Source organism: Nanorana parkeri, unplaced genomic scaffold (assembly GCF_000935625.1).
Source record: "Nanorana parkeri isolate BGI_ZX_2015 unplaced genomic scaffold, ASM93562v1 scaffold484, whole genome shotgun sequence".
NCBI classification, from domain to species: domain Eukaryota; kingdom Metazoa; phylum Chordata; class Amphibia; order Anura; family Dicroglossidae; genus Nanorana; species Nanorana parkeri.
Genome location: NW_017306752.1, coordinates 377,526 through 394,309, shown reverse-complemented (window position 1 = coordinate 394,309; position 16,784 = coordinate 377,526). Strand labels below are relative to the sequence as shown.

Here is a 16,784-nt window from a genome sequence, read left to right as displayed (position 1 = left end):
ACAATATGTGACCTCTTTGGGGAGATTTCCCTTCCTGCCTCACAATTGAATATGAGTAGAACTCTCCCCAAAAGTATGGAAAATCCCTTTTTTTTTGTCATCACAGAGTTCCTCTTACAGTGAAAAAACATATGTTGGATAAACTAAAATGTTCTGCCCCAGCTACAGCAGTCACCTGGAAACACAGAGAATGCTCCCAGTGACAGAGATTTTATTGTTTCTACATTCTATCTAAAAACTAGAAAAATATTATTTTATAGATAGATAATAGATTTGTACTTTAGCAGTTACTGTGTAAAATTGTCCAACACTATGGACATATGTCTTTATTCAACCTCAAATACTATGTAACTATGTAACTATATAAAAGCTGCCTATCTGAAGTTTTCAATGTGGTCCCAGATGTTAACCACATCTCAAAAGTTTAATCCAGACTTATAGTGGTATGGTTGGCATTTCAGACTTAATAAATCTTTTTAGTTAATTCAAGACATATTATAATGAGTCAAGCATAGTTCACACAACTATTGTGCGGCCAATCCATGGCAAAAGTAAAATGAGCAAGTACTTGGGAGTGATTCAATAAGGCATTATCAACACTTTTACTGTATGGTGCTATTGTTGCCACAAATGCATAAATAAATACTGCCACTGGCAATAAGGAAAGTGGAGGTAAGTAAGACCTCTTCTTTGTAGAAAATTGTTGATTGTGATTGTGTCGCATGTGGTTATTGTGTTGCATCTTTGAGATAATTGATTGACAACGTTTGTCTTTAAATTCCTCTGGAATTAATATTTACTATGTTACTATTACCCTCCCAACTTTTCAAAATAGCTTTTCTAGCTGTCTAGCAAATAAATGACTTCACCTTCTCTTGAACCCAAGAAAAAATGCAAAAACAAACATGTATTGCAATACACAAGTCTATAGAATTTTGTAGCCTTTTTTTCCTCTTATTTTTCACTCATAACACGTGTTGTCTTAGGCTAGCTTTACACCAGATACAGTACGTTCCGGCCCGATTCTGGCCAGAATGCACTGCATCGCATTACGGCCAGATCACTTTTTTATGGGGTAGGAGGGGGCGTGGTCAGCCATTGAAGTGAATGGCACCATAGCGACGCCCTCCAGCCGCAATGTGATCGGCAGCACCAGATCGCAAGACGCATAATTTCTGTGGTCCGGTCCAGTGCGATCAAAATGCTGCAAGCACTATTTTGATTGCACCGGACCACAGGCATAATGTGCCTTGCGATCCCATGCAAGCGATCGCATTGCGGCCAGAGGGTGTGGATATGGTGCCATTCACTTCAATGGCCCGTCACGCCCCCTCCTGCCCCACAAAAAAAGTGAGCTTGCCGCAATGCGATGCATTGCGTTCTGGCCAGAATCGGGCCGGAACGCACTGCATCTGGTGTGAACCTAGCCTACAGGTGGCTACACTCACGCCTGCACTGTATCTATGAAAGAGCAATGTAGCCACCCTTGGACAGCAGCATTGTCAGCCTGTGTAGGAGTGGGTAGTGTTAGATGGACTAGTAGATTTACATGGACTAAAAATGAAATGCTGCCTTTAGCTAACATTTTTTAAATGGTAACAGAAGCTGTTTCCTTTTAGGATAAATGGTTTAATTATATAGATTAAAACAGACCATTGTAAGTATCCCAGTCAGGTTTAAATGATTTGTTTTAATCTGCTAGCTGTCACTTTTGCTGGACAGCTTGGTCTGTTGCAGGGGGACTTAGAAAATCAAAGATTATTGTGTTAATGCCATTGATAGGCTGCATCATATGTATCATTTTTTTATTTTGCCCATAGTTCCATTTTAAATTTAAAGTTAAATGTGGTTTTATGACTCACAACTCTAAAAAATGGACACAGTCTGTGGTAAATGGTAACATTATCTAAGGTAAGACAAACATATTACAGCTGATTTACTGCAGAAATGAGTTACCTTTTTAAAAAAAACTTACTTTATGGTTTTTAGTGTTGTCATTTCAAAATTGTTTCAGCATGGTAAAACAGGTAGTGTATGGACAACTTCTGTATTTATTTAATTACTTATTAATTTGTGTATTTAATTTCATAAAATCAAACAAGTGTTCAGTCTTTACAACAGAATAACATGAAAAACAAATTCATTCATTCATTTTTTTAACGTTATAGGGACATCTAATCTTATAACTTGAAATAAAATCACCTGATCTATTAAAGAGAGACACATTAAGTATTCAAAGGAAATATCTCAGGCCTAATTTAACACCTGGGGCTTTAATTTGTGATTTTAACACCAGGTCTTTTTACTAGGTGAAAATGCTAATTTCATACACTAAGATCAATAGAGCTTTTTACTGCTAGTCATCACACCATCCATAATGCTTCTGAAACTATAAAAAACTTGACATTTTTCACCAAGGGGAATATGTTAGCAAGGTTATGTTTAATTATTTATTTTTTATAAAATCTAATGGCTTTCAAGTGTTTATATGCTATTTATTATAAATAATAGTTATACCAGATCAAGCCAGATTGCAACTTCCAGTTTTTAGCCTTGGAGGATTCTAACCCTCTACCCCAGTAGTGAATTTAACTGTACAGAGCAGATTAAATCTTAGTACAGTGTGTGTTCTCACATTAGTGTTCACATCCTGTTCACAGACACTCCTCCCTCATTGCATACTCATACACATGCATGCTGAGCAGTGTCTACCATCCCCAGCAATGTCTATGTCCTGCTCACAGACATAAAGTGCTCACAGTAAAACATGGTTCAGCAAACCGTTTTGCCCCACTCTCCTTTCTCAATGTACAGAGGGAAAACACAATAGGAACTAATGCAGAGTTTTTTTTGTAAGTGTGGCAAGTGTGTGGTTATAGTGAAGAACATGCGGAAATGGCTTCACTCACTCTAAAAAAAATCACCACACAGTCTGTGGTAAATGACCACATTGTCAAAGGTAATACAGACATATTGCAGCTGGTTTACTACAGAAATTGAGAATCTTCAATCAATAAATCGTGTGAATATTAAAGCAGAACTACACCCTCCTTTCCTTTACACCCAATGAGGGTGCCATTATAGCCTATATTTGGATTGCAGTTGCCATGGCGCTGCATATGTGATCAGCTATGACACCAACATTTTGAGAGCTTGAACGGCTGAAATAAGGACACAGGACATCTAGACCAGAGGTATGCCTTGTCTCCAATTTGGGGAGACAGTTAAGATGGTGGGTCTAGTTCCACTTTAAATTCAATCATCCAATTGGATAACAGAGTGAATAATCACACAATTTATTGAGTGAAGATTCTCGACTCATTTAGTGAATTAACCTCACTGTCTCTTGTAATATAGTCACACTGTTGCTGGCAATATAGGCACACATGGGTTGATTTACTAAAGGAGCAGAGCATGTTCACTTTAACCTCCCTGGCGGTATTCCCGAGTCTGGCTCTGGGTTAATTTCCAGTACCAGGAGCGGTAACCCCGAGCCAGACTCGGGATTGCACAGAAAAGTATAACTTACCTTGTCCCTGCGAGCACGCGGCGTCCTCTTCTGTACGCGGCCGGCATCTGAGTTTTACTTTCGTTTTCAGGCGTCACAGCGGGGGGCGGAGCAGGCGGGAAATTCAAAAGTGAAAACATTACAGTTACACAGAATGCATACAATACAATGTAATCTGCTATGATTACACTTATGTATCAAACTATTTCACTTCGATTTTGTCCCTAGAGCTTTGTCCAGTGCCCTGCCTGCACTTTTACCGTTCTTTCTGCCTGGAAACTTGAGAAACGTCCATGGCATCCAAAAAGCGTCCCTTTAGGTCAAAAGCGGTTTGAGACCAGGTAGAAAACAGCGATAGTAAATTAGAATCACTTGCAGAATTGAGCGATAGCGATTCGTTGGGAAATTCGTCATCAGACACTGAAAGTGACTTTCTAAAACCGCTTTTGATCAAAAGGGACGCTTTTTGGATGTCATGGACGTATTGCAGGCCTACAATACATAACACCAAATTTCCATGCAAAAAATTGTACCGCTTTTGGTACAAAATTCCTGACATAATCATACCGCGAGGGAGGTTAAAAGAAATTGAACTTTAGATTGCACAAATTTTGATAATTGAAGTCAACACAATGTCACCTTATTCACTAAGCTAAGTGAATTTTCTCTTTGCACAAGGAATTTTTTACTGTGTTTATCTCATTCACTAAGATAAGTGAAAATGTATTTGGATAGAGAATATGCTCTACTCCTTTAGTAAATCAGCTTTTACATCTCTGGTAATATGTTATCGCCACAAGCCTGTTAACATGGTATTATTCTAAGAGCACAGCACCTCTCTGCATAATAAGGCTATGTTGCCCTGGCACCTTCAACATAAAGGTCTTGCTGTGCTGGTGACATGGAACTCTAGGAAAACCCCATATCATACATACTGTGCACCTAATAAACTATTCATACTGCAACATAATAGTTTATGTGAAATGCAATGCGCCACAATCAAATGTACTAATTGCTCTTTCCCACTTGAGGATTGAAAAAGTTGACTATCACACCAGCTAATATTATTGTATACAATGGGTTAGTTTACTAAAGGAGTAGATGTTGTTCACTTAGCAAAGTGAAAGTTCACTTTGCAAAAAGAATGATAGTAAATAAGGTGAAGCTATGTTCACTTGTGATACCCAATCATGTGCAAGGGAAATGTAAAATGCCCTTACCCTTTTTCAAGCCTTCACTCCTTTAGTAAATCAACTCCAGTGTGCCCTGTCAACTATTACACTGGCTAATGTCACTAGATATGAGCTCTCACTAGCAATTACACTGATAAATGTGTATATATAAAATACTGTATGTTGTAGACTATCACACCAACTAATGTATCTCTATATTATATATCACTGAGTGTCATAGTGACTTATTTCACAGTACACAATCTCCCGCTGGCTGTCATACTCACTGATTCCACTGTATATAATCTTTGTTCATATATAACTTACCATCTGTCAAACTTGATAATGTCTCATGATTGTCAAAACAACTGTTACTGTAAATACTGAGCTGATTTACTAAAGTAGTTAAGTAGTCTCTCAATAAAAAAGTGAATAATCACTTCAATTATCCAATTATGTCAAAGCAAATTCCTGCTGTGTTTATTCCATCTACTCCTTATTGGGTAATTAAAGTGGATCTTCATAATTTTGGGGGTTTTTTTTGGACGGACATGCTGAACTCCTTTAGTAATTTATCATTACTATACTCTTCACCAGTGCAATGCTCCTGGTACTCTTTGCCTAGCAGAATAGTTTATCTACTGTCACATGCTCTTTTCTGTTTAGCAAAGGGTGAACCATTCTATAAAGCTCACTCCTGATCATTTAATCACCACTGTATCTCTTGTGCAGTATTCAAATTCTGACAGCTGTGCAATCTTTATCTTGTATCTGATTGTATAAAGGTGCCCATACAACTTGCAATCATTGGACGAAAATTTTCATCCGATGATCGAACCATCGTCTGATTTTCGTACGGCGGCCCTATCCTGCCCCGACCATCACATAGTTCAATTACCGCTCTGTATCAGAAATCACCTGGACGAATTTTGTTAATCGACTGCACGGATTTTCGTGCATGAGTAGTGTTAATCGTACGATTTTTGACGTACGGAAACGACACAAAGCGAAAATCATATGATTCAACAGAAGTTTTCTAACCTGCAGGAAAGTGAAAAGGCGTAGGATTGTATAGTATTTGAGGTTGTACACTGCCCATCAACCTTACGAATATCGGACGAAAGCGCGATCGCAAACAAAATTCTGCCGTTATTCGGAAGGTGTATGGGCACCTTAAGTGTGTATGTCTCTGTACAAATTAGTCCCCTCTGGCCCCACTAGAAGTAACTTATAGGATGAAAATTCAGCCTTATATTTTCTCTGCCCAAAACGTTTCCGATTTCACACTTCCTGTATTAAGATAGTGCACATACAGTAGACACCATAATCATCTAATGCTTTTTGATATCTGTATTGTTATAATAATTGTCATCTTGTCAATTGATACAGGACATCAGATGCTCAATGGCTGTTTTTTTATATAGCTACCTCTTTCCACTGTAATGCATGGGTTGGTAGATTTGTGAAAATAATGCCTACATTGACAATTTCAAGATATTTTTGCTGCAATTCTTGCAATCTACCAAATTAAGCATTTCTTGCAATCTATCTCAGCCATTACAGTAAGGAATCAGAAGTGTTGTGGAAGCAGCATGGACATGATAGCCCAGACACTCAGCTGAAAGTCAAACCAACTTTATAGCAAAATGCTAAAAGACTTGTTTGAAATATTTGAATTACATTCAAGACAGAGGTGTTTTGGAATTATTAAACACCCTGAAATTGCACCATTTCACATTTCTTTATCGCAGCACACAGTTGCATGTTCATGGTGCAGTTGCCCTTAGTAAAATTTCTATGAAAATATTAGCAACAAGTCCACTTTTGTCCAAATAACTTATCCCATATGTTTTTATCACTTTGCTCCTACCATGCTTCTTTCACTAATCCTTTTCCAGCCGCCTTTTCTTTTTTTTTTCTTTATTCTGCTTTTTATTTTATTTTTCTTTATTCTGACATGGAGCTGTGTCAGAATAGAAAAAAATAAATACATGTTTGCACATAGGAATGCATTGCTAGGTTCCTATTGGCTATTTCAATTTGCAATAGCCAATAGTAAACTAGCATTGCACCCGCCCTCTGCTGATGGACCTGATGGAGAACTGCAGCAGAGGGCGGGTGCAATGCTAGTTTACTATTGGCTATTGCAAATTGAAATAGCCAATAGGAATCTAGCAATACATTCCTATGGGCAAAATGTCAAGGCTTCGTGTCAGAATAAAGAAAAAAAAAGAAAAAGCAGCATTTCTCTCCTGGGCGGCCGGGAGCGGGAGACTCCCAGAGTGCCCGGGAGAGTTTGCTGTCTGCAGATCAGTGTCCCTGGTTAGCTGGTAACCAGGGACGCTGATCTCTCTGCAAGTGACTGGAGCCAGACGTAAGATCACGGCTGGCTCCGCCCAGTTGTGAGAAGCAGGCTGTCGGCCAGCCGTTCGGCCAGCTTCGGCTTTCAGCGCGGCTCAGCCGATCCGAGGCATATGCGTTCGGCTCGACTGAGCCGCTCGGCTAAGTTCGGGAGCTGTACGGGCTAGCCGAAGGATCGGCCAAAGCTACGGCTAGATCCTTCGGCTGCTTCGTGAATAGACCCCTAAGAATCACGATATAAACTGTGGAATTGCAGCTTGCACATTCAAATGTAATGCCATGATACAGTATGTGGACTATTACATTTGAAAAAAAACTAATGCTGATTGCAGAAACTAAAATTGTCTTAAGTCCACAAATTGGTATATAGTTTATATCGTTGATGGATTCCAGGAACATACTGTTTGCAGACCAAAACCTCCCTCCCTCTCTCAAAAGCATGGCCGAGCAGGAATTTTTTACTTACTTTATTTGTCATCACTGGACTCCAAAAATATTTTCAGCTACAGCAGCCAGGAGGCAGGATCTGCTGGTCACCCATATGTTATTTCCTAAGTGACATAGGTTGTTCAAGAGCTGTCTGTCTAAAGTACAAAAGTTTGCTTTTAGGAAGGGAGGAGTTGCTGTGGGTGGGTGTGTTGGTGGTGACAGAGGAGCAAAAAAAATCCCCTGTCCTCTTTAGAACACACTTGCCAGCAGCATCACGCATTGTTCTGCCACAATTGAAAATGTTAATGTGTGGGAAAAGTAACCCCACTTCACATCAACAGCACTGGCAAGAGGAAGCTGTGGTGCTAGGATGTGTTCATAGCATCTGATGATGGACATTTACAACACTGTTCATTAGAGCTGCTCTTGTTTATTTACATAAACTAAAACCTGAGATCAGTCTTTCACCCGTGTAGGGGGTATTGAGAGTTTTGTGGCTTTAATTGTTCCTATTTGTGTGGTGCTGCAGACAGGAAATCCTCTGGGCCACTTCACTCAGATACAGCTAGTTACATCAATAAGTGATCTGTCTGGAAATTTCTTCAGATCAGAGGTAACTTCACACAAATACAGAACATAGAAGCTGAGCAATACTGTGATTATTCCCTGCATAGTGTAACTCAGCCAGCAGATACTGTGAGCAAATCTCGACTCCAGATTGCAAACTGACTCCATAGTCTCAAACATGCCTCAGTTTCCATTGGATCTTTTCTCCTCTGACCCCACCTTCACTTCTATGATTTTATTATGCTCCTGCTAACTGGGGCAAAGAGGGACAGGAACTGGGTGTGGATAGGTGGAATTAAGCAGGAAGAGGAGGAGCTGAGTGGGCAGAGGCAGTATGCAGGCATGGTCTCCGTTGCCTCAGCGCTGACCTACTTACTGCAGTATTTGTGCGATTGGTTGCCCAGCACTGGAATGATGGTTTGCTTGAATATTTGAATTGTATTGAGTTGTATGCTTGTTTTTTTGTCCGACCTGTAAAAACTACATGCAGGGTACTGTATATGCTCTTATTCTTTGCATCAGCAAGTTGCAGATATGAGCAGTTCCTTATGCCCAAATGATAATCAATACTAGCATCAATAATAGCACTTTTTGCCTGTACACAGCAGTGAACTGATCAGCCATCTCTACACACATGTGCAGGAAGTGGGGGTTGGAATAAATCTAGGAATAGGAAACTTTCAGACTTTACTATAGCTTGGGGCCAAGATAGAATGGGAGGTGATAGTAAAACTCTTCAATGTGAACATAGGCAATAGTATTTTTATTACAATGAGGTAGGGTTAGAACTTTATATAGTAAACTCTCAGTTATCCGGTATTCAACTAACCAGAACTCTCATTTGACCAGAGAAAAAAATCCCCTGTATACTGTTTTGCTGATCTGCAGCATGTATTATCCTGGAAATGATCGTGTGTCTATTTGTCTTAATTTGCTTTCAATTACTGCATTTCAATATTAGTATGAAGTAAAAAAAGAGTTTATGTTATTGTATAGCGCAGAGTATAGCATTAGACCTTTTAATAGTAACTCTCAAGCAACCAGAAACTACATTTATCCGGAATCTACCAATCCCTGTGTATGCCGAATAATGGGGTAGATTACTGTACATTTTTTTTGCTTTCTGTGCCTTTCTGTAGCAGTGCTGGTTGCACTTTTCATTTCTTGTACTGGAATCACAGGGACAAGAAGTGAGGGAAAATCTTCCCAATGAGGTCACAGACAGAAATAAATACCTGGCAGAAGTTGCAACTCTTCCTCACTGTATCCTAAACTACAAAGTAATGTTTTGGGTTAGTTAGGCTTTTTTATGTGTTTACTATGCTAACACACACACATATGCACTTCCTGTCCTGTCTATCCAAAAAAAAGTTCTGGAGATGCACTTTATTGAAAACTCATTTTTTTAAAAGTGATATAACTACCTTATACATAACATGACCACCAACTACTCAAAGTATAAATCTGGTTTCCTGCATGATATGAGGACCTTGGACAACTGCCTATTGAATGTTTTCCGTTTTCCATTGGAAGACTCATTAACTACTGACTATTTGAACAACGCATGGAATATAATGAACGTCTGGATCTACTACTTATGTGTTGAACATCAATAGTGCACATAAGAAGGGAAATATAGAATAAAGGCAAAAATGGTGTAGCATGGATAAGTGGTACTGTGGTAATGGAATGTGGTATATAATCCTTGTAATCCATATTAGACGCCTAAAACAGACCTTGTTCAGCAGACTTGTTATACGCGGCTATATGTAATTCTTTATCTGCTTAGATTAAATAAAATTATTGAAGCTATAAAAAAATGTCATAAAACATATAAGTGCTCTAGAAACAGTTTTGTAATATAATATTAATAAAATGACTTGCTTCAATTTGCAGCCGCTGTTATTTTTTAAAACAGAAACTCTAATGTCACTTTATTGCAAGCATAATAACACTAAGGCCTGTATGCATTGTTCTGAGATGTTTTTGTATCACTACTTTTTCTGATTAAAACACTGTGACTGATCTAGTGGTTAAACCAAACAGATTTCCTCACTCTTCCTATATTTTGAGTAAATGACTGAAGTGGCCTGTATTAGTATCTAAAGCAGAGAAGCAGCATTATTTTGAAAAATTAACCTTTTATAGATAATAAAGGTAGCACAAATCACTTTTGAGTTTTATCAGTTTTATAAATAATATTATATACTTTGTCTTGTCTTTACAGGTCCAGGATGCTTTCAGATGTCGGCTTAGAAACTGCCAGGATCCAATTAATGCAGATTCCTCAAGTTCCTTTCCAAATGGACACGCCCAAATTATGGTTGGTTTTCATATTTTTTTACTGGATATTGATCATTTATGATAAGTTAGAATTTCAGTATGTGGATTATTCAGTATTATTATCAATTGTTTATGATATAGACATGGGAAAGGAGTATTGTTTTGATGTAGCCATCAGTAATTTGTAGAACATACAGGCATTTTTTGCAGCATATTTTTAATAGACAGAATCACTTTAGACCAACATTTTTCAACCTTTTTATGATTCAGGATTCCTTGAAAAAAATGTTCAGTCTCAGGAAACACTAAGGGGTCTATTCATAAACAATCAGCAGGACCCTTTGCCTTGTGAATATATGTTAACGTTTGTTTTCAGGTTGAATATATTGTGATCTAATACCACATTATGGCCACTAGACGGAACTGAGGAGCTTTTGAAACAACAATTTTTTTCTATGATCCTCAGCTCCAAACCTAGTGGTTACATTGCAGTATTACATCAAAATACATTCAATCTGAAAAGAAAAAATATTAAAAACAATTAAGTTTTGCCAATTTTCTCACAAAAAGAAAACTCACAGGGCAAATTGTTTTTAAATGTACTCCTAACCAGAAGAAACTATATTTATCTTAACAACAGTATACCTAAACTCTGCTCTATAGTTTGCATATAGCTTAAATGCTCTCCATTTCTATTTTCATCCCTGTCAAATTTTACCCCCCACAGTTTTACTTACACACTTGTAGTTTTCTACCCCAACCCCCCCTCTACTGCTTTTTTCCTCTCTTATTTAATTTATACTCCCAAATCCTATACACTCACTATCATGCCAAATACTTTTTATTATCCTGCTTCTTTTACCCTCATCACTAATAGCCCTGCTGTGTTGACAGCCTAAGATTGTTCCCAGAATAAGAGCTAACCACTGTCAGCAGCATTCCATTCTGCTCTTTCTCCTCTTTTTACTGCTTTTTCTCTCTTTCCTACTGCTCCCATCTGCAGGACAAGCTCCTGTAACCATAACATCTCCTTCCCCATCCTGCTCCCTCTCTGCACTGCCCTAAATTGTTGACGGTATAAGCAGAGCCATCCCTATAATGAGACAACCCATGACCTTTGTTTCAGATGGCACCTTATTCAGTCACATAGGAGGCAGCAGGCAGAGCAGCATGTTGGCAGTGCAGCATTGGTTTAACAATAGCCATAGCAGCCCACACAGCTGCTTGGGGGGCCTCATTAGGGACGTTGATTAGGAAAACTAAACTGTGAGCTCTCTAGTATAGAAGGGCTTTAGTCAGACCTCAGGATTGTCTAGACACATCTCTCTTTACAGTGTAGATTTGTTGTCCTGAAATTAACCCTGCAAACACACATCTCTGCATGTCACCTCTGTTAAAACCTGATAGGAGGGCTGTGGTTTCTACAAAAAAAGTTGAATGAAGTACAGTTTAACGAAATTTGTATTAGAGTTGATGTATAAAGCTGGACATACACCTTACAATTATCTGCAGATTTTCTATGGTCAGATGGAAAAGGGGCAACAGATTCCTCCATCTACACTTAACTGTGTGGATGGAGTAATCTCCACCTGGGCCAATCTGTTGCACTTTTTCCATCTGACCACAGAAAATCTGCTATTGATAAATTGTACGGTGTGTGGGCACCTTAAGCGTGTGCAAGAGGATTCATAATTTTATCATAATATAAAATACAATTATGGTTATTATTAATAGTGCTACTATAACTTTTATTCCCTGTACTGCTCCCTAGTCATGTGCTGACTATGCTGACAGCTCTCCTGCTGCCTGTCCTTGATACATACTTCATGTTAAAATAAATGACACATATTGTCATACGGGAATGCGTGCATTCTCGCAACTCAATAATGTTAACAGGGCCATCATTTTGGTTTCTCTCAATCTAAGTTATTGTTTACAAGCTCATCAATCTCAGAATTGACTGAGGCTATATTCACACGGGGCGTAAGGCTGTGGCTGGGGATTCCTGCAGCAAGAACCTTAGCATTCTTGAGGCAGGAATTCTAGGGGTGTCCGTACAAATGCGACCGATGTGCCCGTTTAAATAACAGGGTGACAGCGGCCGCATCTGTCAGTGGCTGTCCGCAAGAAATAATACTTGGAACAATTAACTGTGGTTTAGGATAGATGATTCTCGCTAGACACAATAGGGTCTATTCACGAAGCTTCCGCAGGATCTGGCCGTAGCTTTAAGAATAGCCCGAACAGCAGTGAGTAGCCTGCCGGAGGTTCGGCTCAGCCGATCCAGATGTTGGATCGGCTGAGTCAAACTCCTTCTGCACTTCGGGTCAGCCGAACATGCTGAGCATGTTCGGCCGACCCGAAGCCACACGAAGCAAGCCGATGTACGGCTGATTTCAGCCGATGTACGGCTGAAATTAGCCGTACCAGCCTGAAGTGAATAGCCGAACAGTGTTCGGATCACTTCACTTCAGATCGGTCATTCACTCGGCTGCCCTCGGCAGCTTCGTGAATAGACCCCAATATGTCTGCATCCAGGGACAATCATCGATCCCGAACCATCTATCCCAGCACATGTACAATTACTGACAGATGCTGCCTCTGTCAGCCTGGAATTCATTCGAAAGCCAAGTGGGCAAAGTGGCTGCATCTGTATGGATCCCCTGCTGATCGAAAAGGACAGGCACCCTTGTCAAAAGGGGCCTTTGGCTGCATCTGGCAAATCCCAAGCCAGCGCCAAATGACCTTTTCGCATTGGCTCCTATCTGTCCTGATCAGCAGGGGATCTGTGCACAGATCCCCTGCTGATCAGAATGGATGTCACTTTTGGGACATTCATGTCCATTCATTTTTTCCTCCATCTTGCAATTTTAGGTCTATGGGGAGTCAGATGTAAGTGGACATGTATACGTTTACATCCAATTACCTCTGATCTGTCACGATCAGGTCCACTAATGATCTGTCTAGGTTTCTTTTTAAACCTAGACAGATTTGGGGTAATTGGATGTAAACAGACACACGTCCGTTTACAACCAGCTGCTCATAAAGTTAAATTGGGCTTCCGATTATATCCACCTGAAAAACTGACGGACCTGATTAGACCACCCATCTGAAAGGGGGCTTAATTGTCAGTTTAAGCATGGCAGATTTGTGGTTGAATGATTATTTAAAAAAATCAACACATATCTAATGAAGAATTAGGCGGTCGCAACTATCCAAGGGATCAGCTGGAGCTACGTCTGATCCTTCGGCTAGCTTTGTGAATAACCCCATATGTCTAGTTATTGCAGGTGTAAAGTAGACTATACACAGCTAGAATTTCAAACAAGCGAAAATCTATTTCAAAATGTTTGTTCTAGTTTCTAATCATTGATGGTGTCAAAATGATGATTGATTTCGACCACAGTGATGAAGAAATTTGAAGGAGCCTGTTGGAAAATGTTTCTCGATGAAGCAATTTTCGAACAGTGAATGTGGTTTTCCTTCATTCATTCCAAAATAGAATGTTAAATAAAAATTCAATGAAATTTCAAATGACAATTGGCAGGTTTCTTATGCCTGTGCCGAATGTTCCAATGGGATTTTCTGTTTGAATGATCGTGCAAAAATCTACCTGTGTATACTTAAACAGCACCAGATGAGAGTTTTGCACTGAGGTTGTCAACACAGTGGGAAGTCGTCACCATTGGAGACTATAGATATTTACAGCTCAGTTGCTGGATCATATTTTTGAACTTTATAATATTCAACATTTAGAAATTATCATGACAAAAAATATAGTCATTTTGTACCACCCTATACTATGCAAGTGTGCCTATTGCTTATTGCATGTACTGCTGTACCTCACTGGGCTTCCATGTAGAAGATCAAAATATGTTTTATATGATCTTTTCAAGCATATGTTTTGTTTTAAAAGACAATCTATGCTTTATTAAAATATGAATCAACAAAATAGATGTAAAATGACCTTGCACTCTCCAGGGTTCTCCGTTCTCTAAAGACTCAGGAAATCAAGTCTGCCCAAGATCATCAAGCGAACCTCATTAAAAAATAAGCATGCAAACCACAAACATGCACATTTTCAATTTTTAATAAGACATCTCTTTTGTTACAAAAGTATACGCCCTGACGAATAATAAGAGAGTAAAGTGATGGATATAGGAAGTATAATAAAGGAGAATAATAGGGCAAGTGAACTTAGACAACATGTGTACCCTGCACAGCTGCCACATGTCAAAAAAGCTAAACCAGTAATATCAAATGTAGGGTCAGAAAACACAAAAAGCAAATTATTTATCATTTTAGGTACAAGCTTTAACTATCAATGCAGTTAATGCTTTTATTTCCTTTCATATCCTAACTGCATTTATGTTATAGAACAAACAGCACTTTGCAATGGCCTCTTAGTAGTCAATCAGAATGACATTTTCAGTGATCTGTCTATTACAAATTTGTTATAAATCTTGATTGGTGATTAATTCAATAATTTGTCATTTAACAAGCCCATTGGTTTATTTTGTCCCTTTTTAAGAAAATAAAGTTTCAAGGAGTGTTTGATGGACGTTTTTGCACGATTTTTGCCTATTGTTCCTCATGATTTATGCGCATAAATCAAGTTGTGCATTTTTGTGAGCAGATTCTACCTCATTTATGTTAATAAGCAAACACGTATAAAATGTGTGCAAAAACACAGCAAATGCACATTTTCGATCAAGTCTATGGGGTCAGAACGAGCTGTGATCTGCTAAAAAAAAGCTCATGTACTTTTTCCAGTGACAGGCGTTTTGTTTATTGCGTTTATTTTTTTTTGGCGGGGGCATATTTTTTGAGCATTTTTAGGGCAGAAAAAGCGCTACAAAACGCTCAGTGTGAACCAGGCCTTAAGAACTGCTCCAGTCAAAACATTTTTCACGCTAATATGTTTTGTTTTACATTAAACCATAGTGCAATCTTGACATTATGAAATACTGTATTGGTGTCAAAGCTTTAGCCAAATCTGTTTTTTTTCTTTTTTAGTTTTTTGAGGAAGGGTTTGAAACTCAGGCTTTCTTACTTTTTTTGTCACTGTGTCTCACTTCCTCACCTATTGTCAGTGGAGCAACAATTCATGGGAAACCCCTCCAACAGTGGCTTAAACAACTTTTCCTATGGGAAGATTTGACCCCATTAACTGTCCTGAGAACACCCTCAGTGTCAAAGTATGACAGGATGTCCCAAGCACAGGGAGTGAATGGGAAATCTTCTTTTTGGAGCAATGGTAGCCAAACTTCAGCCCTCCAGTTGTGGTGAAGACACAAATTCCATAAGGCATTGCAAGACTCTGACAGCCACAGACATGACTCCCAGAGGCAGGGTAATGGTGGGATTTGTAGGTTCACAACAGCTGGGGTACCAAAGTTTGAATGTTTCAGGGGACATCCGTAAAAGCATAACAAAGTTTCTAACCCTTCCCACTCCATTAAGAAAAACATGGGTCTCCTTTAGTACATTCATGACATAGCACACTAAAGAGCAACTTTAAATGAAAAATACCTTATAATATTAAAAAAAACAGTTCTTGAACTTCAGTAAAGTGAGAAAATAGAACCTCTGTATACTTAGACAGCCCCACTAGTTCAACCTGAGAGAAGCATCCTGGGAGAATGGTGTCATCAGTATGCTGCAGGCAATATATTAGCCCTACTATCTCCTATCCAATTAGTATTGTGTCATGGGTGGTCACAAGTTGACAGGCAGCATCGGAGTACTGATGAATGTGAGAAAATATGTTTACATAGCCATAAATATAAAATATAAATACTACTACACAAGTATAAAAATTTACAGGTCAGAACTATGAATACACAACTAACTATAGGGTGCAGGGATTAGTTCTCTGCATTGTACTACACCGCTTACAGTGTAGCAGTCAGGACAATGCAATGCACAACATAGTGTATAGACTGCAACCCTAAGTAGTATGTATTGTGTTAGTGCCTGTGATAGGACTAATGCATTGTCAGTAGTAGAAATACTTTATCTTTGAAACCCAGTAAGTCGTTTAACTGTAACACTTACACATTACAGTATAGTGACATGTAACTTAACAATACCTGATGTTAGATGTTAGTCACCTAAACTTGTTAACCTGTTGTCATTTATTACAGACATTTATATAGTGCTGTACCATTCACATTACACCCTGCCCCCAAGAAGCTTACAGTCTAAGATCCCTATTCCACATGAATACATACAGTATACTAAGGCCTAGTTAGACAAGAACCAACAGGGAGCACATGCAATATGCCAGGAATCAAACAGAGGAACTTAGTCCTGCAAAGTAGAATTGTTTACCACTTAGCCACTGTGATACCACATTTAGTATATGTAATAGTTATGGGTCCTATTGTCAGAGGCATCCCTACAATTTTCTCCTCCTGAGGCTGTGGGGGGGGGGTGAAATGCTGGCAGCGCATGTTGCGGGG

General features: G+C 39.0%; 1 protein-coding gene across 1 annotated transcript in view; it reads left to right on the top strand.

The window, feature by feature from the left end:
* ADGRB3 (adhesion G protein-coupled receptor B3) overlaps positions 1-16,784 on the top strand; it is a 790,044-nt gene that overhangs the window by 717,879 nt on the left and 55,381 nt on the right. Inside the window, exon 26 of the mRNA XM_018560884.1 lies at positions 10,265-10,360. Coding sequence (XP_018416386.1) covers positions 10,265-10,360 — 96 coding nt within the window. The remainder of the gene's footprint in view (positions 1-10,264; positions 10,361-16,784) is intronic.